The 22637-nt window shown below is 53.6% G+C and overlaps 1 protein-coding gene across 1 annotated transcript in view; it reads right to left on the bottom strand.

The window, feature by feature from the left end:
* Nucleotides 1-628: 628 nt before the first annotated feature.
* LOC137327775 (centrosome-associated protein CEP250-like) overlaps nt 629-22637 on the bottom strand; it is an 86621-nt gene continuing 64612 nt past the window's right edge. The window contains exon 18 of the mRNA XM_067993582.1: nt 629-758. Within this exon, the coding sequence (XP_067849683.1) occupies nt 629-758 (130 nt within the window). The remainder of the gene's footprint in view (nt 759-22637) is intronic.

Here is a 22637-nt window from a genome sequence, read left to right as displayed (position 1 = left end):
CATGCCCTGACTGCTTAGATGCTTTGGGCCTAGACCCTCTGGGTTTTGGAGCCCATGAGGGCCCCTCCAAAGACTGCTCCACCAGCACCTGTGCAAGGGCAGACTCTGCTACCTGGAGAGGAGGCAGCATTGCGAGTACTGGTTGAGAGGGGTTGCTTTGAGTGGCATCCCCACTTCCACGTCCCCTTTCGCCATCATCTCATTTCTGGACCAGGCCCACATCACTCCTACCATCCTGCTGGACAACAGTTTGGAGGTCATGTATGATGCCTTGGAAGCCCAGTTGTAAAGTTACTATCTGCCTGTTTAAGGCGGCAGAATGTTGTTCACCCTGAGTCGAACGGCCGTTGTTAAGGCCTGAATGGACTCATTTGCAAGCCGTTCTTGAAGCTCAATGGAGGCTAACCTTCTCTCCATCACAGACATTCCCGCACTTACCTGTGACACTATCTCAGAGGGTTGCTCACGTCCCTGTGACAGTATCTCAGAGATTCCCTCCCGTACCTGTGCCACCATTCCACTCATGCAGGAGTTGGACTCCTCCATCCTCTGCGCTATTGTGGAGAGTGCGCGTGGCACCTGTTCCAGTACCTCGCAAATGTGCTGCTGTCCCTCGATCATTCTCCTTTTAAAGGATGGCCCCCTGGGGTTCAGTATCTGCGCTGGTGGATGACTCGCTATGATGTGAGGGTCCACCCTCAGAGGCCGGCAGGTCCTCTGAGGAATGCCCTCTGTCGTCACAGCGGTCGCTGAAGGCTCTTTAAGAGAACAGAAGGCAATATTAAGCATCATCACAGATGTGTTATTTTGCGATGAGCATTCTGAGGTGTTCAACATGCCAAACATTGTTAACATCAATTCACGTTGTGTGTGATGAATGTTAAAGTTGTGTCACCAGATGTTTGTGGGGTGTCAGTCTCACCATCCCCAACGGACAGGCACTCGAGGGTGCGGCTGATCTCCAGCGCCTCCTGCGTCTATGAGGACCGCTATTTGTTGTGGCCCCCCCCGCTCCAGTCCTCACCCTCTTGTGTGTATTTTGCGCTCTCTTCTCCCAGAAGGGGAGAAAGTACAGACGTGTGAGTGAGTGATGGTGAAGTAGCCAACCAATGAATGCATTGCTTTGGGTGAGGCTGACCATGAAAGAGGTGCATCAGAGGGTGAGTATGAGACAGAGACACCACATTGGATCAGGACTGGGGTGAGTGGCAGTGGTGGGGTCACAAATGGGGAGGTGAGGAAGTGAAGGTAAGTTGAGGATGAGCCTTAAATGGGTGTGAGGAGTGATGTGATGGAGTAGTCTTGGCAGTGCAGAGTGAGTTGGGGGGGTGGGGGGTGATGTGGAAGACGGAATGTTGGAGAATCAGTAAGTGTACTCACTTTTGCTGACCTAGTTAGGTCATTGAAACGCTTCCTGCACTGGATCCAGGTGTGGGAGACGTTGCTGCTTCTGGTGACCTCCTCTGCCACCTCGAGCCAGGCCTTGGTGGCAGAGACAGGGCACTTCCGCCCGTCCACGGGGTAAAAGACGTCCCTCCTCCTCCTCACCCCGTCCAGTAGCTGCTGCAGTGAGGCATCGCTGAATCTCGGAGCAGCCTTGCCCCTGTGCTGCTTCATATTGTGTGTTTTCTGGTCTTTGCTGCAGCAAATGCCTTTGGAGCAATGGCCCTTTATTACTGAGTGTGTCCTGTGATGAGTGGATCAGTGAGTGATGAGCGGATCAGTGAGTGATGAGCGGATCAGTGAGTGATGAGTGGATCAGTGAGTGATGAGTGGATCAGTGAGTGATGAGTGGATCAGTGAGTGATGAGTGGATCAGTGAGTGATGAGCGGATCAGTGAGTGATGAGTGGATCAGTGAGTGGATCAGTGAGTGATGAGTGGATCAGTGAGTGGATCAGTGAGTGATGAGTGGATCAGTGAGTGATGAGCGGATCAGTGAGTGATGAGCGGATCAGTGAGTGATGAGCGGATCAGTGAGTGATGAGTGGATCAGTGAGTGATGAGTGGATCAGTGAGTGATGAGCGGATCAGTGAGTGATGAGCGGATCAGTGAGTGATGAGCGGATCAGTGAGTGATGAGTGGATCAGTGAGTGATGAGCGGATCAGTGAGTGATGAGTGGATCAGTGAGTGGATCAGTGAGTGACGAGTGGATCAGTGAGTGGATCAGTGAGTGATGAGCGGATCAGTGAGTGATGAGTGGATCAGTGAGTGGATCAGTGAGTGATGAGTGGATCAGTGAGTGATGAGTGGATCAGTGAGTGATGAGCGGATCAGTGAGTGATGAGCGGATCAGTGAGTGATGAGTGGATCAGTGAGTGATGAGTGGATCAGTGAGTGATGAGCGGATCAGTGAGTGGATCAGTGAGTGATGAGCGGATCAGTGAGTGATGAGTGGATCAGTGAGTGATGAGTGGATCAGTGAGTGGATCAGTGAGTGATGAGTGGATCAGTGAGTGATGAGTGGATCAGTGAGTGATGAGTGGATCAGTGAGTGATGAGTGGATCAGTGAGTGATGAGCGGATCAGTGAGTGATGAGTGGATCAGTGAGTGGATCAGTGAGTGATGAGCGGATCAGTGAGTGATGAGTGGATCAATGAGTGATGAGTGGATCAGTGAGTGGATCAGTGAGTGATGAGTGGATCAGTGAGTGATGAGTGGATCAGTGAGTGATGAGTGGATCAGTGAGTGGATCAGTGAGTGGATCAGTGAGTGATGAGTGGATCAGTGAGTGATGAGCGGATCAGTGAGTGATGAGTGGATCAGTGAGTGATGAGTGGATCAGTGAGTGATGAGCGGATCAGTGAGTGATGAGTGGATCAGTGAGTGATGAGCGGATCAGTGAGTGATGAGCGGATCAGTGAGTGATGAGTGGATCAGTGAGTGATGAGCGGATCAGTGAGTGATGAGCGGATCAGTGAGTGATGAGCGGATCAGTGAGTGATGAGCGGATCAGTGAGTGATGAGCGGATCAGTGAGTGATGAGCGGATCAGTGAGTGATGAGCGGATCAGTGAGTGATGAGCGGATCAGTGAGTGATGAGTGGATCAGTGAGTGATGAGTGCATCAGTGAGTGGATCAGTGAGTGATGAGTGGATCAGTGAGTGGATCAGTGAGTGATGAGTGGATCAGTGAGTGGATCAGTGAGTGATGAGTGGATCAGTGAGTGGATCAGTGAGTGATGAGTGGATCAGTGAGTGGATCAGTGAGTGGATCAGTGAGTGATGAGTGGATCAGTGAGTGGATCAGTGAGTGATGAGTGGATCAGTGAGTGGATCAGTGAGTGATGAGTGGATCAGTGAGTGATGAGTGGATCAGTGAGTGGATCAGTGAGTGATGAGTGGATCAGTGAGTGGATCAGTGAGTGATGAGTGGATCAGTGAGTGGATCAGTGAGTGATGAGTGGATCAGTGAGTGGATCAGTGAGTGATGAGTGGATCAGTGAGTGGATCAGTGAGTGGATCAGTGAGTGATGAGTGGATCAGTGAGTGGATCAGTGAGTGATGAGTGGATCAGTGAGTGGATCAGTGAGTGATGAGTGGATCAGTGAGTGATGAGCGGATCAGTGAGTGATGAGCGGATCAGTGAGTGATGAGTGGATCAGTGAGTGATGAGCGGATCAGTGAGTGATGAGCGGATCAGTGAGTGATGAGTGGATCAGTGAGTGATGAGTGCATCAGTGAGTGATGAGTGGATCAGTGAGTGGATCAGTGAGTGATGAGTGGATCAGTGAGTGATGAGTGGATCAGTGAGTGGATCAGTGAGTGATGAGTGGATCAGTGAGTGGATCAGTGAGTGATGAGTGGATCAGTGAGTGATGAGTGGATCAGTGAGTGGATCAGTGAGTGATGAGTGGATCAGTGAGTGGATCAGTGAGTGATGAGTGGATCAGTGAGTGGATCAGTGAGTGATGAGTGGATCAGTGAGTGGATCAGTGAGTGATGAGTGGATCAGTGAGTGGATCAGTGAGTGGATCAGTGAGTGATGAGTGGATCAGTGAGTGGATCAGTGAGTGATGAGTGGATCAGTGAGTGGATCAGTGAGTGATGAGTGGATCAGTGAGTGATGAGCGGATCAGTGAGTGATGAGCGGATCAGTGAGTGATGAGTGGATCAGTGAGTGATGAGCGGATCAGTGAGTGATGAGCGGATCAGTGAGTGATGAGTGGATCAGTGAGTGATGAGTGGATCAGTGAGTGATGAGTGCATCAGTGAGTGATGAGTGGATCAGTGAGTGGATCAGTGAGTGATGAGTGGATCAGTGAGTGATGAGTGGATCAGTGAGTGGATCAGTGAGTGGATCAGTGAGTGATGAGTGGATCAGTGAGTGGATCAGTGAGTGATGAGTGGATCAGTGAGTGGATCAGTGAGTGATGAGTGGATCAGTGAGTGGATCAGTGAGTGGATCAGTGAGTGATGAGTGGATCAGTGAGTGGATCAGTGAGTGATGAGTGGATCAGTGAGTGATGAGTGGATCAGTGAGTGATGAGTGAGGGCGGTGAGTGATGAGTGGGGGCAGTGAGTGATGAGTGGGGGCGGTGAGTGATGAGGAAGGGCGGTGAGGGGGGCGGTGAGTGATGAGCGAGGGCGTTGAGTGAGTGATGAGTGAGGCGGTGAGTGATGAGTGAGGGCGGTGAGTGAGTGATGAGTGAGTTGGGGTGGTGAGTGATGAGTGAGGGCGGTGAGGGGGCGGTGAGTGATGTGTGAGTGATGCGTGAGGCGGTGAGTGATGAGTGAGGCGATGAGTGAGGATTGAGGCGGTGTGTGAGTGATGAGTGAGGCGGTGAGTGATGAGTGAGGATTGAGTGAGGCGGTGAGTGATGAGTGAGGTGATGAGTGAGGCGGTGAGTGATGAGTGAGGGCGGTGAGTGATGAGTGAAGCGATGAGTGAGGATTGAGTGAGGCGGTGAGTGATGAGTGAGGGCGGTGAGTGATGAGTGAGGATTGAGTGAGGCGGTGAGTGATGAGTGAGGGCGGTGAGTGATGAGTGAAGCGATGAGTGAGGATTGAGTGAGGCGGTGAGTGATGAGTGAGGGCGGTGAGTGATGAGTGAAGCGATGAGTGAGGATTGAGTGAGGCGGTGAGTGATGAGTGAGGGCGGTGAGTGATGAGTGAGGCGATGAGTGAGGATTGAGTGTGGCGGTGAGTGATGAGTGAGGGCGGTGAGTGATGAGTGAGGGCGGTGAGTGATGAGTGAGGGCGGTGAGTGATGAGTGTGAGTGAGGGCGGTGAGTGATGAGTGAGGCGGTGAGTGATGAGTGAGGCGGTGAGTGATGAGTGAGGCGGTGAGTGATGAGTGAGGGCGGTGAGTGATGAGTGTGAGTGAGGGCGGTGAGTGATGAGTGAGGCGGTGAGTGATGAGTGAGACGGTGAGTGATGAGTGAGACGGTGAGTGATGAGTGTGAGTGATGAGTGAGGGCGGTGAGTGATGAGTGTGAGTGAGGGCGGTGAGTGAGTGATGAGTGAGGGCGGTGAGTGATGAGTGAGACGGTGAGTGATGAGTGTGAGTGATGAGTGAGGGCGGTGAGTGATGAGTGTGAGTGAGGGCGGTGAGTGAGTGATGAGTGAGGGCGGTGAGTGAGTGATGAGTGAGGGCGGTGAGTGAGTGATGAGTGAGGGCGGTGAGTGAATGATGAGTGAGGGCGGTGAGTGAATGATGAGTGAGGGCGGTGGGTGATTGATGAGTGAGGGCGGTGAGTGAGTGATAATTCTGACGGTGAGTGAGTGATGAGTGAGGGCAGTGAGTGAGTGATGAGTGAAGGCGGTAAGTGAGTGATGAGTGAAGGCGGTAAGTGAGTGATGAGTGAGACAGTGAGTGAGTGATGAGTGAGGGCGGTGAGTGAGTGATAATTCTGACGGTGAGTGAGTGATGAGAGAGACGGTGAGTGAGTGATGAGTGAGACGGTGAGTGAGTGAGTGATGAGTGAGGGCGGTGAGTGAGGATTGAGTGAGTGATGAGTGAGTGAGTGATGAGTGAGACGGTGAGTGAGTGATGAGTGAGGGCGGTGAGTGAGGATTGAGTGAGTGAGTGATGAGTGAGGGCGGTGAGTAAGTGATGAGTGAGGGCGGTGAGTGATTGATGAGTGAGGGCGGTGAGTGAGTGATGAGTGAGGGCGGTGAGTGAGTGATGAGTGAGGGCGGTGAGTGAGTGATGAGTGCGGGCGGTGAGTGAATGATGAGTGAGGGCGGTGGGTGATTGATGAGTGAGGGCTGTGAGTGAGTGATAATTCTGTCGGTGAGTGAGTGATGAGTGAGGGCAGTGAGTGAGTGATGAGTGAGGGTGGTGAGTGAGAGATGAGTGAGACGGTGAGTGAGTGATGAGTGAGGGCGGTGAGTGAGTGATAATTCTGACGGTGAGTGAGTGATGAGAGAGACGGTGAGTGAGTGATGAGTGAGACGGTGAGTGAGTGAGTGAGTGAGTGATGAGTGAGGGCGGTGAGTGAGGATTGAGTGAGTGATGAGTGAGGGCGGTGAGTGAGGATTGAGTGAGTGAGTGATGAGTGAGGGCGGTGAGTGTGTGATGAGTGAGTGAGTGACGAGTGAGTGAGTGAGGACGGTGAGGGAGGATTGAGTGAGTGATGAGTGAGGGCGGTGAGTGAGTGATGAGTGAGGGCGGTGAGTGAGTGATGAGTGAGGGCGGTGAGTGAGTGATGAGTGAGGGCGGTGAGTGAGTGATGAGTGAGGGCGGTGAGTGAATGATGAGTGAGACGGTGAGTGAGTGATAATTCTGACGGTGAGTGAGTGATGAGTGAGACGGTGAGTGAGTGATGAGTGAGACGGTGAGTGAGTGAGTGATGAGTGAGGGCGGTGAGTGAGGATTGAGTGAGTGATGAGTGAGTGAGTGATGAGTGAGACGGTGAGTGAGTGATGAGTGAGGGCGGTGAGTGAGGATTGAGTGAGTGAGTGATGAGTGAGGGCGGTGAGTGTGTGATGAGTGAGTGAGTGACGAGTGAGTGAGTGAGGATGGTGAGGGAGGATTGAGTGAGTGATGAGTGAGGGTGGTGAGTGAGTGATGAGTGAGGGCGGTGAGTGAGTGACGAGTGAGGGCAGTGAGTGAGTGATGAGTGAGGGTGGTGAGTGAGGGCGGTGAGTGAGTGATGAGTGAGGGCGGTGAGTGAGTGATGAGTGAGGGCGGTGAGTGAATGATGAGTGAGACGGTGAGTGAGTGATAATTCTGAGGGTGAGTGAGTGATGAGTGAGTGATGAGAGAGACGGTGAGTGAGTGATGAGTGAGTGAGTGATGAGTGAGACGGCGAGTGAGACGGTGAGTGAGTGATGAGTGAGACGGTGAGTGATGAGTGAGGGCGGTGAGTGAGGATTGAGTGAGTGATGAGTGAGGCGGTGAGTGATGAGTGAGGCGGTGAGTGATGAGTGAGGCGGTGAGTGATGAGTGAGGGCGGTGAGTGATGAGTGTGAGTGAGGGCGGTGAGTGATGAGTGAGGCGGTGAGTGATGAGTGAGGCGGTGAGTGATGAGAGAGACGGTGAGTGATGAGTGAGACGGTGAGTGATGAGTGTGAGTGATGAGTGAGGGCGGTGAGTGATGAGTGTGAGTGAGGGCGGTGAGTGAGTGATGAGTGAGGGCGGTGAGTGATGAGTGAGACGGTGAGTGATGAGTGTGAGTGATGAGTGATGGCGGTGAGTGATGAGTGTGAGTGAGGGCGGTGAGTGAGTGATGAGTGAGGGCGGTGAGTGAGTGATGAGTGAGGGCGGTGAGTGAGTGATGAGTGAGGGCGGTGAGTGAGTGATGAGTGAGGGCAGTGAGTGAGTGATGAGTGAGGGCGGTGAGTGAATGATGAGTGAGGGCTGTGGGTGATTGATGAGTGAGGGCGGTGAGTGAGTGATAATTCTGACGGTGAGTGAGTGATGAGTGAGGGCGGTGAGTGAGTGATGAGTGAGGGCGGTGAGTGAGTGATGAGTGAGACGGTGAGTGAGTGATGAGTGAGGGCGGTGAGTGAGTGATAATTCTGACGGTGAGTGAGTGAGTGATGAGAGAGACGGTGAGTGAGTGATGAGTGAGACGGTGAGTGAGTGATGAGTGAGACGGTGAGTGAGTGAGTGATTGATGAGTGAGGGCGGTGAGTGAGGATTGAGTGTGTGATGAGTGAGGGCGGTGAGTGAGGATTGAGTGAGTGAGTGATGAGTGAGGGCAGTGAGTGTGTGATGAGTGAGTGAGTGACGAGTGAGTGAGTGAGGACGGTGAGGGAGGATTGAGTGAGTTATGAGTGAGGGCGGTGAGTGTGAGTGAGTGAGTGATGAGTGAGGGCGGAGAGTGAGTGATGAGTGAGGGCGGTGAGTGAGTGATGAGTGAGGGCGGTGAATGAGTGAGTGTGAGTGAGGGCGGTGAGGGAGTGATGAGTGAGGGCGGTGAGTGATGAGTGAGGGCGGTGAGTGATGAGTGAGTATTGAGTGAGTGAGGGCGGTGAGTGAGTGAGTATTGTGTGAGTGATGAGTGAGGATTGAGTGAGTGATGAGTGAGGATTGAGTGAGACGGTCAGTGAGTGATGAGTGAGGGCGGTGAGTGAGGATTGTGAGTGATGAGTGAGGGCGGTGAGTGAGTGATGAGGGCAGTGAGTGATGAGTGAGGGCGGTGAGTGAGTGATGAGTGAGGGCGGTGAGTGAGTGATGAGTGAGGGCGGTGAGTGAATGATGAGTGAGGGCAGTGGGTGATTAATGAGTGAGGGCGGTGAGTGAGTGATAATTCTGACGGTGAGTGAGTGATGAGTGAGGGCAGTGAGTGAGTGATGAGTGAGGGCGGTGAGTGAGTGATGAGTGAGATGGTGAGTGAGTGATGAGTGAGGGCGGTGAGTGAGTGATAATTCTGACGGTGAGTGAGTGATGAGAGAGACGGTGAGTGAGTGATGCGTGAGATGGTGAGTGAGTGATGAGTGAGTGATGAGTGAGACGGTGAGTGAGTGAGTGATGAGTGAGGGCGGTGAGTGAGGATTGAGTGAGTAAGTGATGAGTGAGGGCGGTGAGTGAGTGATGAGTGAGGGCAGTGAGTGAGTGATGAGTGAGGGCGGTGAGTGAGGATTGAGTAAGTGATGAGTGAGGGCGGTGAGTGAGTGATGAGTGAGGGCGGTGAGTGAGGGTGGTGAGTGAGTGATGAGTGAGAGCGGTGAGTGAGTGATGAGTGAGGGCGGTGAGCAATGAGTGAATGATGAGTGAGAGCGGTGAGTGTGTGAGTGATGCGTGAGGTGATGAGTGAGGCGGTGAGTGATGAGTGAGGCGGTGAGTGATGAGTGTGAGTGATGAGTGAGGGCGGTGAGTGAGTGATGAGTGTGTGATGAGTGAGACGGTGAGTGATGAGTGAGACGGTGAGTGATGAGTGAGACGGTGAGTGATGAGTGAGGCGGTGAGTGATGAGTGAGGGCTGTGAGTGATGAGTGAGGGCTGTGAGTGATGAGTGAGGGCGGTGAGTGAGTGATGAGTGAGGGCGGTGAGTGAGTGATGAGTGAGACGGTGAGTGAGTGATGAGTGAGACGGTGAGTGAGTGATGAGTGAGACAGTGAGTGAGTGATGAGTAAGGGCAGTGAGTGAGGATTGAGTGAGTGAGTGAGGGCGGTGAGTGTGAGTGATAAGTGAGGATTGAGTGAGTGAGTGATGAGTGAGGGCGGAGAGTGTGAGTGATGAGTGAGTGAGTGATGAGATGGTGAGTGAGTGATGAGTGAGACGGTGAGTGAGTGATGAGTGAGGGTGGTGAGTGAGAGATGAGTGAGACGGTGAGTGAGTGATGAGTGAGGGCGGTGAGTGAGTGATAATTCTGACGGTGAGTGAGTGATGAGAGAGACGGTGAGTGAGTGATGAGTGAGACGGTGAGTGAGTGATGAGTGAGACGGTGAGTGAGTGAGTGAGTGAGTGATGAGTGAGGGCGGTGAGTGAGGATTGAGTGAGTGATGAGTGAGGGCGGTGAGTGAGGATTGAGTGAGTGAGTGATGAGTGAGGGCGGTGAGTGTGTGATGAGTGAGTGAGTGACGAGTGAGTGAGTGAGGACGGTGAGGGAGGATTGAGTGAGTGATGAGTGAGGGCGGTGAGTGAGTGATGAGTGAGGGCGGTGAGTGAGTGATGAGTGAGGGCGGTGAGTGAGTGATGAGTGAGGGCGGTGAGTGAGTGATGAGTGAGGGCGGTGAGTGAATGATGAGTGAGACGGTGAGTGAGTGATAATTCTGACGGTGAGTGAGTGATGAGTGAGACGGTGAGTGAGTGATGAGTGAGACGGTGAGTGAGTGAGTGATGAGTGAGGGCGGTGAGTGAGGATTGAGTGAGTGATGAGTGAGTGAGTGATGAGTGAGACGGTGAGTGAGTGATGAGTGAGGGCGGTGAGTGAGGATTGAGTGAGTGAGTGATGAGTGAGGGCGGTGAGTGTGTGATGAGTGAGTGAGTGACGAGTGAGTGAGTGAGGATGGTGAGGGAGGATTGAGTGAGTGATGAGTGAGGGTGGTGAGTGAGTGATGAGTGAGGGCGGTGAGTGAGTGATGAGTGAGGGCAGTGAGTGAGTGATGAGTGAGGGTGGTGAGTGAGGGCGGTGAGTGAGTGATGAGTGAGGGCGGTGAGTGAGTGATGAGTGAGGGCGGTGAGTGAATGATGAGTGAGACGGTGAGTGAGTGATAATTCTGAGGGTGAGTGAGTGATGAGTGAGTGATGAGAGAGACGGTGAGTGAGTGATGAGTGAGTGAGTGATGAGTGAGACGGCGAGTGAGACGGTGAGTGAGTGATGAGTGAGACGGTGAGTGATGAGTGAGGGCGGTGAGTGAGGATTGAGTGAGTGATGAGTGAGGCGGTGAGTGATGAGTGAGGCGGTGAGTGATGAGTGAGGCGGTGAGTGATGAGTGAGGCGGTGAGTGATGAGTGAGGGCGGTGAGTGATGAGTGTGAGTGAGGGCGGTGAGTGATGAGTGAGGCGGTGAGTGATGAGTGAGGCGGTGAGTGATGAGAGAGACGGTGAGTGATGAGTGAGACGGTGAGTGATGAGTGTGAGTGATGAGTGAGGGCGGTGAGTGATGAGTGTGAGTGAGGGCGGTGAGTGAGTGATGAGTGAGGGCGGTGAGTGATGAGTGAGACGGTGAGTGATGAGTGTGAGTGATGAGTGATGGCGGTGAGTGATGAGTGTGAGTGAGGGCGGTGAGTGAGTGATGAGTGAGGGCGGTGAGTGAGTGATGAGTGAGGGCGGTGAGTGAGTGATGAGTGAGGGCGGTGAGTGAGTGATGAGTGAGGGCGGTGAGTGAATGATGAGTGAGACGGTGAGTGAGTGATAATTCTGACGGTGAGTGAGTGATGAGTGAGACGGTGAGTGAGTGATGAGTGAGACGGTGAGTGAGTGAGTGATGAGTGTGGGCGGTGAGTGAGGATTGAGTGAGTGATGAGTGAGTGAGTGATGAGTGAGATGGTGAGTGAGTGATGAGTGAGGGCGGTGAGTGAGGATTGAGTGAGTGAGTGATGAGTGAGGGCGGTGAGTGTGTGATGAGTGAGTGAGTGACGAGTGAGTGAGTGAGGATGGTGAGGGAGGATTGAGTGAGTGATGAGTGAGGGTGGTGAGTGAGTGATGAGTGAGGGCGGTGATTGAGTGATGAGTGAGGGCAGTGAGTGAGTGATGAGTGAGAGTGGTGAGTGAGGGCGGTGAGTGAGTGATGAGTGAGGGCGGTGAGTGAGTGATGAGTGAGGGCGGTGAGTGAATGATGAGTGAGACGGTGAGTGAGTGATAATTCTGAGGGTGAGTGAGTGATGAGTGAGTGATGAGAGAGACGGTGAGTGAGTGATGAGTGAGTGAGTGATGAGTGAGACGGCGAGTGAGACGGTGAGTGAGTGATGAGTGAGACGGTGAGTGATGAGTGAGGGCGGTGAGTGAGGATTGAGTGAGTGATGAGTGAGGCGGTGAGTGATGAGTGAGGCGGTGAGTGATGAGTGAGGCGGTGAGTGATGAGTGAGGCGGTGAGTGATGAGTGAGGGCGGTGAGTGATGAGTGTGAGTGAGGGCGGTGAGTGATGAGTGAGGCGGTGAGTGATGAGTGAGGCGGTGAGTGATGAGAGAGACGGTGAGTGATGAGTGAGACGGTGAGTGATGAGTGTGAGTGATGAGTGATGGCGGTGAGTGATGAGTGTGAGTGAGGGCGGTGAGTGAGTGATGAGTGAGGGCGGTGAGTGAGTGATGAGTGAGGGCGGTGAGTGAGTGATGAGTGAGGGCGGTGAGTGAGTGATGAGTGAGGGCGGTGAGTGAGTGATGAGTGAGGGCGGTGAGTGAATGATGAGTGAGGGCTGTGGGTGATTGATGAGTGAGGGCGGTGAGTGAGTGATAATTCTGACGGTGAGTGAGTGATGAGTGAGGGCAGTGAGTGAGTGATGAGTGAGGGCGGTGAGTGAGTGATGAGTGAGACGGTGAGTGAGTGATGAGTGAGACGGTGAGTGAGTGATGAGTGAGGGCGGTGAGTGAGTGATAATTCTGACGGTGAGTGAGTGAGTGATGAGTGAGACGGTGAGTGAGTGATGAGTGAGACGGTGAGTGAGTGATGAGTGAGACGGTGAGTGAGTGAGTGATTGATGAGTGAGGGCGGTGAGTGAGGATTGAGTGTGTGATGAGTGAGGGCGGTGAGTGAGGATTGAGTGAGTGAGTGATGAGTGAGGGCAGTGAGTGTGTGATGAGTGAGTGAGTGACGAGTGATTGAGTGAGGACGGTGAGGGAGGATTGAGTGAGTTATGAGTGAGGGCGGTGAGTGTGAGTGAGTGAGTGATGAGTGAGGGCGGTGAGTGAGTGAGTGTGAGTGAGGGCGGTGAGTGAGTGATGAGTGAGGGCGGTGAGTGATGAGTGAGGGCAGTGAGTGATGAGTGAGTATTGAGTGAGTGAGGGCGGTGAGTGAGTGAGTATTGTGTGAGTGATGAGTGAGGATTGAGTGAGTGATGAGTGAGGATTGAGTGAGACGGTCAGTGAGTGATGAGTGAGGGCGGTGAGTGAGGATTGTGAGTGATGAGTGAGGGCGGTGAGTGAGTGATGAGTGAGGGCGGTGAGTGAGGGTGGTGAGTGAGTGATGAGTGAGAGCGGTGAGTGAGTGATGAGTGAGGGCGGTGAGCAATGAGTGAATGATGAGTGAGAGCGGTGAGTGTGTGAGTGATGCGTGAGGTGATGAGTGAGGCGGTGAGTGATTGATGAGTGTGTGATAAGTGAGACGGTGAGTGATGAGTGAGGCGGTGAGTGATGAGTGAGGCGGTGAGTGATGAGTGTGGGCGGTGAGTGAGTGATGAGTGTGTGATGAGTGAGACGGTGAGTGATGAGTGAGGCGGTGAGTGATGAGTGAGGCGGTGAGTGATGAGTGAGGGCGGTGAGTGAGTGATGAGTGAGGGCGGTGAATGAGTGATGAGTGAGGGCAGTGAGTGAGTGAGGGCGGTGAGTAAGTGAGGGTGGTGAGTGAGTGATGAGTGAGGGCGGTGAGTGAGTGATGAGTGAGACGGTGAGTGAGTGATGAGTGAGGGCGGTGAGTGAGTGATGAGTGTGTGATGAGTGAGACGGTGAGTGATGAGTGAGACGGTGAGTGATGAGTGAGACGGTGAGTGATGAGTGAGGGCTGTGAGTGATGAGTGAGGGCTGTGAGTGATGAGTGAGGGCGGTGAGTGAGTGATGAGTGAGGGCGGTGAGTGAGTGATGAGTGAGACGGTGAGTGAGTGATGAGTGAGACGGTGAGTGAGTGATGAGTGAGACAGTGAGTGAGTGATGAGTAAGGGCAGTGAGTGAGGATTGAGTGAGTGAGTGAGGGCGGTGAGTGTGAGTGATGAGTGAGGATTGAGTGAGTGAGTGATGAGTGAGGGCGGAGAGTGTGAGTGATGAGTGAGTGAGTGATGAGATGGTGAGTGAGTGATGAGTGAGACGGTGAGTGAGTGATGAGTGAGGGCGGTGAGTGAGGATTGAGTGAGTTATGAGTGAGGGCGGTGAGTGTGAGTGAGTGAGTGATGAGTGAGGGCGGAGAGTGAGTGATGAGTGAGGGCGGTGAGTGAGTGATGAGTGAGGGCGGTGAGTGAGTGTGAGTGAGGGCGGTGAGTGAGTGATGAGTGAGGGCGGTGAGTGATGAGTGAGGGCGGTGAGTGATGAGTGAGGGCGGTGAGTGATGAGTGAGTATTGAGTGAGTGAGGGCGGTGAGTGAGTGAGTATTGTGTGAGTGATGAGTGAGGATTGAGTGAGTGATGAGTGAGGGCGGTGAGTGAGTGATAATTCTGACGGTGAGTGAGTGATGAGTGAGGGCGGTGAGTGAGTGATGAGTGAGGGCGGTGAGTGAGTGATGAGTGAGACGGTGAGTGAGTGATGAGTGAGGGCGGTGAGTGAGTGATAATTCTGACGGTGAGTGAGTGAGTGATGAGAGAGACGGTGAGTGAGTGATGAGTGAGACGGTGAGTGAGTGATGAGTGAGACGGTGAGTGAGTGAGTGATTGATGAGTGAGGGCGGTGAGTGAGGATTGAGTGTGTGATGAGTGAGGGCGGTGAGTGAGGATTGAGTGAGTGAGTGATGAGTGAGGGCAGTGAGTGTGTGATGAGTGAGTGAGTGACGAGTGAGTGAGTGAGGACGGTGAGGGAGGATTGAGTGAGTTATGAGTGAGGGCGGTGAGTGTGAGTGAGTGAGTGATGAGTGAGGGCGGAGAGTGAGTGATGAGTGAGGGCGGTGAGTGAGTGATGAGTGAGGGCGGTGAATGAGTGAGTGTGAGTGAGGGCGGTGAGGGAGTGATGAGTGAGGGCGGTGAGTGATGAGTGAGGGCGGTGAGTGATGAGTGAGTATTGAGTGAGTGAGGGCGGTGAGTGAGTGAGTATTGTGTGAGTGATGAGTGAGGATTGAGTGAGTGATGAGTGAGGATTGAGTGAGACGGTCAGTGAGTGATGAGTGAGGGCGGTGAGTGAGGATTGTGAGTGATGAGTGAGGGCGGTGAGTGAGTGATGAGGGCAGTGAGTGATGAGTGAGGGCGGTGAGTGAGTGATGAGTGAGGGCGGTGAGTGAGTGATGAGTGAGGGCGGTGAGTGAATGATGAGTGAGGGCAGTGGGTGATTAATGAGTGAGGGCGGTGAGTGAGTGATAATTCTGACGGTGAGTGAGTGATGAGTGAGGGCAGTGAGTGAGTGATGAGTGAGGGCGGTGAGTGAGTGATGAGTGAGATGGTGAGTGAGTGATGAGTGAGGGCGGTGAGTGAGTGATAATTCTGACGGTGAGTGAGTGATGAGAGAGACGGTGAGTGAGTGATGCGTGAGATGGTGAGTGAGTGATGAGTGAGTGATGAGTGAGACGGTGAGTGAGTGAGTGATGAGTGAGGGCGGTGAGTGAGGATTGAGTGAGTAAGTGATGAGTGAGGGCGGTGAGTGAGTGATGAGTGAGGGCGGTGAGTGAGTGATGAGTGAGGGCGGTGAGTGAGGATTGAGTAAGTGATGAGTGAGGGCGGTGAGTGAGTGATGAGTGAGGGCGGTGAGTGAGGGTGGTGAGTGAGTGATGAGTGAGAGCGGTGAGTGAGTGATGAGTGAGGGCGGTGAGCAATGAGTGAATGATGAGTGAGAGCGGTGAGTGTGTGAGTGATGCGTGAGGTGATGAGTGAGGCGGTGAGTGATGAGTGAGGCGGTGAGTGATGAGTGTGAGTGATGAGTGAGGGCGGTGAGTGAGTGATGAGTGTGTGATGAGTGAGACGGTGAGTGATGAGTGAGACGGTGAGTGATGAGTGAGACGGTGAGTGATGAGTGAGGCGGTGAGTGATGAGTGAGGGCTGTGAGTGATGAGTGAGGGCTGTGAGTGATGAGTGAGGGCGGTGAGTGAGTGATGAGTGAGGGCGGTGAGTGAGTGATGAGTGAGACGGTGAGTGAGTGATGAGTGAGACGGTGAGTGAGTGATGAGTGAGACAGTGAGTGAGTGATGAGTAAGGGCAGTGAGTGAGGATTGAGTGAGTGAGTGAGGGCGGTGAGTGTGAGTGATAAGTGAGGATTGAGTGAGTGAGTGATGAGTGAGGGCGGAGAGTGTGAGTGATGAGTGAGTGAGTGATGAGATGGTGAGTGAGTGATGAGTGAGACGGTGAGTGAGTGATGAGTGAGGGTGGTGAGTGAGAGATGAGTGAGACGGTGAGTGAGTGATGAGTGAGGGCGGTGAGTGAGTGATAATTCTGACGGTGAGTGAGTGATGAGAGAGACGGTGAGTGAGTGATGAGTGAGACGGTGAGTGAGTGATGAGTGAGACGGTGAGTGAGTGAGTGAGTGAGTGATGAGTGAGGGCGGTGAGTGAGGATTGAGTGAGTGATGAGTGAGGGCGGTGAGTGAGGATTGAGTGAGTGAGTGATGAGTGAGGGCGGTGAGTGTGTGATGAGTGAGTGAGTGACGAGTGAGTGAGTGAGGACGGTGAGGGAGGATTGAATGAGTGATGAGTGAGGGCGGTGAGTGAGTGATGAGTGAGGGCGGTGAGTGAGTGATGAGTGAGGGCGGTGAGTGAGTGATGAGTGAGGGCGGTGAGTGAGTGATGAGTGAGGGCGGTGAGTGAATGATGAGTGAGACGGTGAGTGAGTGATAATTCTGACGGTGAGTGAGTGATGAGTGAGACGGTGAGTGAGTGATGAGTGAGACGGTGAGTGAGTGAGTGATGAGTGAGGGCGGTGAGTGAGGATTGAGTGAGTGATGAGTGAGTGAGTGATGAGTGAGACGGTGAGTGAGTGATGAGTGAGGGCGGTGAGTGAGGATTGAGTGAGTGAGTGATGAGTGAGGGCGGTGAGTGTGTGATGAGTGAGTGAGTGACGAGTGAGTGAGTGAGGATGGTGAGGGAGGATTGAGTGAGTGATGAGTGAGGGTGGTGAGTGAGTGATGAGTGAGGGCGGTGAGTGAGTGATGAGTGAGGGCAGTGAGTGAGTGATGAGTGAGGGTGGTGAGTGAGGGCGGTGAGTGAGTGATGAGTGAGGGCGGTGAGTGAGTGATGAGTGAGGGCGGTGAGTGAATGATGAGTGAGACGGTGAGTGAGTGATAATTCTGAGGGTGAGTGAGTGATGAGTGAGTGATGAGAGAGACGGTGAGTGAGTGATGAGTGAGTGAGTGATGAGTGAGACGGCGAGTGAGACGGTGAGTGAGTGATGAGTGAGACGGTGAGTGATGAGTGAGGGCGGTGAGTGAGGATTGAGTGAGTGATGAGTGAGGCGGTGAGTGATGAGTGAGGCGGTGAGTGATGAGTGAGGCGGTGAGTGATGAGTGAGGCGGTGAGTGATGAGTGAGGGCGGTGAGTGATGAGTGTGAGTGAGGGCGGTGAGTGATGAGTGAGGCGGTGAGTGATGAGTGAGGCGGTGAGTGATGAGAGAGACGGTGAGTGATGAGTGAGACGGTGAGTGATGAGTGTGAGTGATGAGTGAGGGCGGTGAGTGATGAGTGTGAGTGAGGGCGGTGAGTGAGTGATGAGTGAGGGCGGTGAGTGATGAGTGAGACGGTGAGTGATGAGTGTGAGTGATGAGTGATGGCGGTGAGTGATGAGTGTGAGTGAGGGCGGTGAGTGAGTGATGAGTGAGGGCGGTGAGTGAGTGATGAGTGAGGGCGGTGAGTGAGTGATGAGTGAGGGCGGTGAGTGAGTGATGAGTGAGGGCGGTGAGTGAATGATGAGTGAGACGGTGAGTGAGTGATAATTCTGACGGTGAGTGAGTGATGAGTGAGACGGTGAGTGAGTGATGAGTGAGACGGTGAGTGAGTGAGTGATGAGTGTGGGCGGTGAGTGAGGATTGAGTGAGTGATGAGTGAGTGAGTGATGAGTGAGATGGTGAGTGAGTGATGAGTGAGGGCGGTGAGTGAGGATTGAGTGAGTGAGTGATGAGTGAGGGCGGTGAGTGTGTGATGAGTGAGTGAGTGACGAGTGAGTGAGTGAGGATGGTGAGGGAGGATTGAGTGAGTGATGAGTGAGGGTGGTGAGTGAGTGATGAGTGAGGGCGGTGATTGAGTGATGAGTGAGGGCAGTGAGTGAGTGATGAGTGAGAGTGGTGAGTGAGGGCGGTGAGTGAGTGATGAGTGAGGGCGGTGAGTGAGTGATGAGTGAGGGCGGTGAGTGAATGATGAGTGAGACGGTGAGTGAGTGATAATTCTGAGGGTGAGTGAGTGATGAGTGAGTGATGAGAGAGACGGTGAGTGAGTGATGAGTGAGTGAGTGATGAGTGAGACGGCGAGTGAGACGGTGAGTGAGTGATGAGTGAGACGGTGAGTGATGAGTGAGGGCGGTGAGTGAGGATTGAGTGAGTGATGAGTGAGGCGGTGAGTGATGAGTGAGGCGGTGAGTGATGAGTGAGGCGGTGAGTGATGAGTGAGGCGGTGAGTGATGAGTGAGGGCGGTGAGTGATGAGTGTGAGTGAGGGCGGTGAGTGATGAGTGAGGCGGTGAGTGATGAGTGAGGCGGTGAGTGATGAGAGAGACGGTGAGTGATGAGTGAGACGGTGAGTGATGAGTGTGAGTGATGAGTGATGGCGGTGAGTGATGAGTGTGAGTGAGGGCGGTGAGTGAGTGATGAGTGAGGGCGGTGAGTGAGTGATGAGTGAGGGCGGTGAGTGAGTGATGAGTGAGGGCGGTGAGTGAGTGATGAGTGAGGGCGGTGAGTGAGTGATGAGTGAGGGCGGTGAGTGAATGATGAGTGAGGGCTGTGGGTGATTGATGAGTGAGGGCGGTGAGTGAGTGATAATTCTGACGGTGAGTGAGTGATGAGTGAGGGCAGTGAGTGAGTGATGAGTGAGGGCGGTGAGTGAGTGATGAGTGAGACGGTGAGTGAGTGATGAGTGAGGGCGGTGAGTGAGTGATAATTCTGACGGTGAGTGAGTGAGTGATGAGTGAGACGGTGAGTGAGTGATGAGTGAGACGGTGAGTGAGTGATGAGTGAGACGGTGAGTGAGTGAGTGATTGATGAGTGAGGGCGGTGAGTGAGGATTGAGTGTGTGATGAGTGAGGGCGGTGAGTGAGGATTGAGTGAGTGAGTGATGAGTGAGGGCAGTGAGTGTGTGATGAGTGAGTGAGTGACGAGTGAGTGAGTGAGGACGGTGAGGGAGGATTGAGTGAGTTATGAGTGAGGGCGGTGAGTGTGAGTGAGTGAGTGATGAGTGAGGGCGGTGAGTGAGTGAGTGTGAGTGAGGGCGGTGAGTGAGTGATGAGTGAGGGCGGTGAGTGATGAGTGAGGGCAGTGAGTGATGAGTGAGTATTGAGTGAGTGAGGGCGGTGAGTGAGTGAGTATTGTGTGAGTGATGAGTGAGGATTGAGTGAGTGATGAGTGAGGATTGAGTGAGACGGTCAGTGAGTGATGAGTGAGGGCGGTGAGTGAGGATTGTGAGTGATGAGTGAGGGCGGTGAGTGAGTGATGAGTGAGGGCGGTGAGTGAGGGTGGTGAGTGAGTGATGAGTGAGAGCGGTGAGTGAGTGATGAGTGAGGGCGGTGAGCAATGAGTGAATGATGAGTGAGAGCGGTGAGTGTGTGAGTGATGCGTGAGGTGATGAGTGAGGCGGTGAGTGATTGATGAGTGTGTGATAAGTGAGACGGTGAGTGATGAGTGAGGCGGTGAGTGATGAGTGAGGCGGTGAGTGATGAGTGTGGGCGGTGAGTGAGTGATGAGTGTGTGATGAGTGAGACGGTGAGTGATGAGTGAGGCGGTGAGTGATGAGTGAGGCGGTGAGTGATGAGTGAGGGCGGTGAGTGAGTGATGAGTGAGGGCGGTGAATGAGTGATGAGTGAGGGCAGTGAGTGAGTGAGGGCGGTGAGTAAGTGAGGGTGGTGAGTGAGTGATGAGTGAGGGCGGTGAGTGAGTGATGAGTGAGACGGTGAGTGAGTGATGAGTGAGGGCGGTGAGTGAGTGATGAGTGTGTGATGAGTGAGACGGTGAGTGATGAGTGAGACGGTGAGTGATGAGTGAGACGGTGAGTGATGAGTGAGGGCTGTGAGTGATGAGTGAGGGCTGTGAGTGATGAGTGAGGGCGGTGAGTGAGTGATGAGTGAGGGCGGTGAGTGAGTGATGAGTGAGACGGTGAGTGAGTGATGAGTGAGACGGTGAGTGAGTGATGAGTGAGACAGTGAGTGAGTGATGAGTAAGGGCAGTGAGTGAGGATTGAGTGAGTGAGTGAGGGCGGTGAGTGTGAGTGATGAGTGAGGATTGAGTGAGTGAGTGATGAGTGAGGGCGGAGAGTGTGAGTGATGAGTGAGTGAGTGATGAGATGGTGAGTGAGTGATGAGTGAGACGGTGAGTGAGTGATGAGTGAGGGCGGTGAGTGAGGATTGAGTGAGTTATGAGTGAGGGCGGTGAGTGTGAGTGAGTGATGAGTGAGGGCGGAGAGTGAGTGATGAGTGAGGGCGGTGAGTGAGTGATGAGTGAGGGCGGTGAGTGAGTGTGAGTGAGGGCGGTGAGTGAGTGATGAGTGAGGGCGGTGAGTGATGAGTGAGGGCGGTGAGTGATGAGTGAGGGCGGTGAGTGATGAGTGAGTATTGAGTGAGTGAGGGCGGTGAGTGAGTGAGTATTGTGTGAGTGATGAGTGAGGATTGAGTGAGTGATGAGTGAGGATTGAGTGAGACGGTCAGTGAGTGATGAGTGAGGGCGGTGAGTGAGGATTGTGAGTGAGTGAGTGATGAGTGAGGGCGGTGAGTGAGTGATGAGGGCAGTGAGTGATGAGTGAGGGCGGTGAGTGAGTGATGAGTGAGGGCGGTGAGTGTGTGATGAGTGAGGGCGGTGATTGTGAGTGAGTGATGAGTGAGTGAGTGATGAGTGAGGGCGGTGAATGAGGATTGAGTGAGTGAGTGATGAGTGAGACGGTGAGTGAGTGATGAGTGAGGGCGGTGAGTGAGTGATGAGTGAGGGCGGTGAGTGAGTGATGAGTGAGGGCGGTGAATGAGGATTGAGTGAGTGAGTGATGAGTGAGGGCGGTGAGTGAGTGATGAGTGAGGGCGGTGAGTGAGGGCGGTGAGTGAGTGATGAGTGATGGCGGTGAGTGATGAGTGAGGACGGTGAGTGAGGATTGAGTGAGTAAGTGATGAGTGAGGGCGGTGAGTGAGTGATGAGTGAGGGCGGTGAGTGAGTGATGAGTGAGGGCGGTGAGTGAGGATTGAGTAAGTGATGAGTGAGGGCAGTGAGTGAGTGATGAGTGAGGGCGGTGAGTGAGGGTGGTGAGTGAGTGATGAGTGATAGCGGTGAGTGACGGATGAGTGAGGGCGGTGAGTGAGTGATGAGTGAGGGCGGTGAGTGATGAGTGAGGATTGAGTGAGTGATGAGTGAGGGCGGTGAGTGATGAGTGAGGGCGGTGAGTGATGAGTGAGGGCGGTGAGCGATGAGTGAGTGATGAGTGAGGGCGGTGAGTGAGTGATGAGTGAGGGCGGTGAGTGAGTGATGAGTGAGGGCGGTGAATGAGGATTGAGTGAGTGAGTGATGAGTGAGGGCGGTGAGTGAGGGCGGTGAGTGAGTGATGAGTGATGGCGGTGAGTGAGGATTGAGTGAGTAAGTGATGAGTGAGGGCGGTGAGTGAGTGATGAGTGAGGGCGGTGAGTGAGTGATGAGTGAGGGCGGTGAGTGAGGATTGAGTAAGTGATGAGTGAGGGCGGTGAGTGAGTGATGAGTGAGGGCGGTGAGTGAGGGTGGTGAGTGAGTGATGAGTGATAGCGGTGAGTGACGGATGAGTGAGGGCGGTGAGTGAGTGATGAGTGAGGGCGGTGAGTGATGAGTGAGGATTGAGTGAGTGATGAGTGAGGGCGGTGAGTGATGAGTGAGGGCGGTGAGTGATGAGTGAGGGCGGTGAGCGATGAGTGAATGATGAGTGAGGGCGGTGAGTGTGAGTGATGCGTGAGGTGATGAGTGAGGCGGTGAGTGATGAGTGAGGCGGTGAGTGATGAGTGAGGCGGTGAGTGATGAGTGTGGGCGGTGAGTGAGTGATGAGTGTGTGATGAGTGAGACGGTGAGTGATGAGTGAGGCGGTGAGTGATGAGTGAGGCGGTGAGTGATGAGTGAGGGCGGTGAGTGAGTGATGAGTGAGGGCGGTGAATGAGTGATGAGTGAGGGCAGTGAGTGAGTGAGGGCGGTGAGTAAGTGAGGGTGGTGAGTGAGTGATGAGTGAAGGCGGTGAGTGATGAGTGAGGGCGGTGAGTGAGTGATGAGTGAGGGTGGTGAGTGAGTGAGGGCGGTGAGTGAGTGATGAGTGAGTGATGAGTGAGACGGTGAGTGAGTGATGAGTGAGTGATGAGTAAGGGCAGTGAGTGAGGATTGAGTGAGTGAGGGCGGTGAGTGTGAGTGAGGATTGAGTGAGTGAGTGAGGGCGGTGAGTGTGAGTGAGTGATGAGATGGTGAGTGAGTGATGAGTGAGACGGTGAGTGAGTGATGAGTGAGGGCGGTGAGTGAGTGATGAGTGAGGGCGGTGAGTGAGTGATGAGTGAGGGCGGTGAGTGAGTGAGTGTGAGTGAGGGCGGTGAGTGAGTGATGAGTGAGTGCGGTGAGTGATGAGTGAGTATTGAGTGAGTGAGAGCGGTGAGTGAGTGAGTATTGTGTGAGTGATGAGTGAGGATTGAGTGAGTGATGAGTGAGGATTGAGTGAGTGATGAGTGAGGGCGGTGAGTGATGAGTGAGGATTGAGTGAGTGATGAGTGAGGATTGAGTGAGTGATGAGTGAGGGCGGTGAGTGATGAGTGAGGATTGAGTGAGTGATGAGTGAGGATTGAGTGAGTG

This window comes from Heptranchias perlo, chromosome 12 (genome assembly GCF_035084215.1).
Source record: "Heptranchias perlo isolate sHepPer1 chromosome 12, sHepPer1.hap1, whole genome shotgun sequence".
Lineage (NCBI taxonomy): Eukaryota > Metazoa > Chordata > Chondrichthyes > Hexanchiformes > Hexanchidae > Heptranchias > Heptranchias perlo.
The sequence above is the reverse complement of the archived record's forward strand: the minus strand, read 5'-3'. Positions and strand labels throughout refer to the sequence as shown.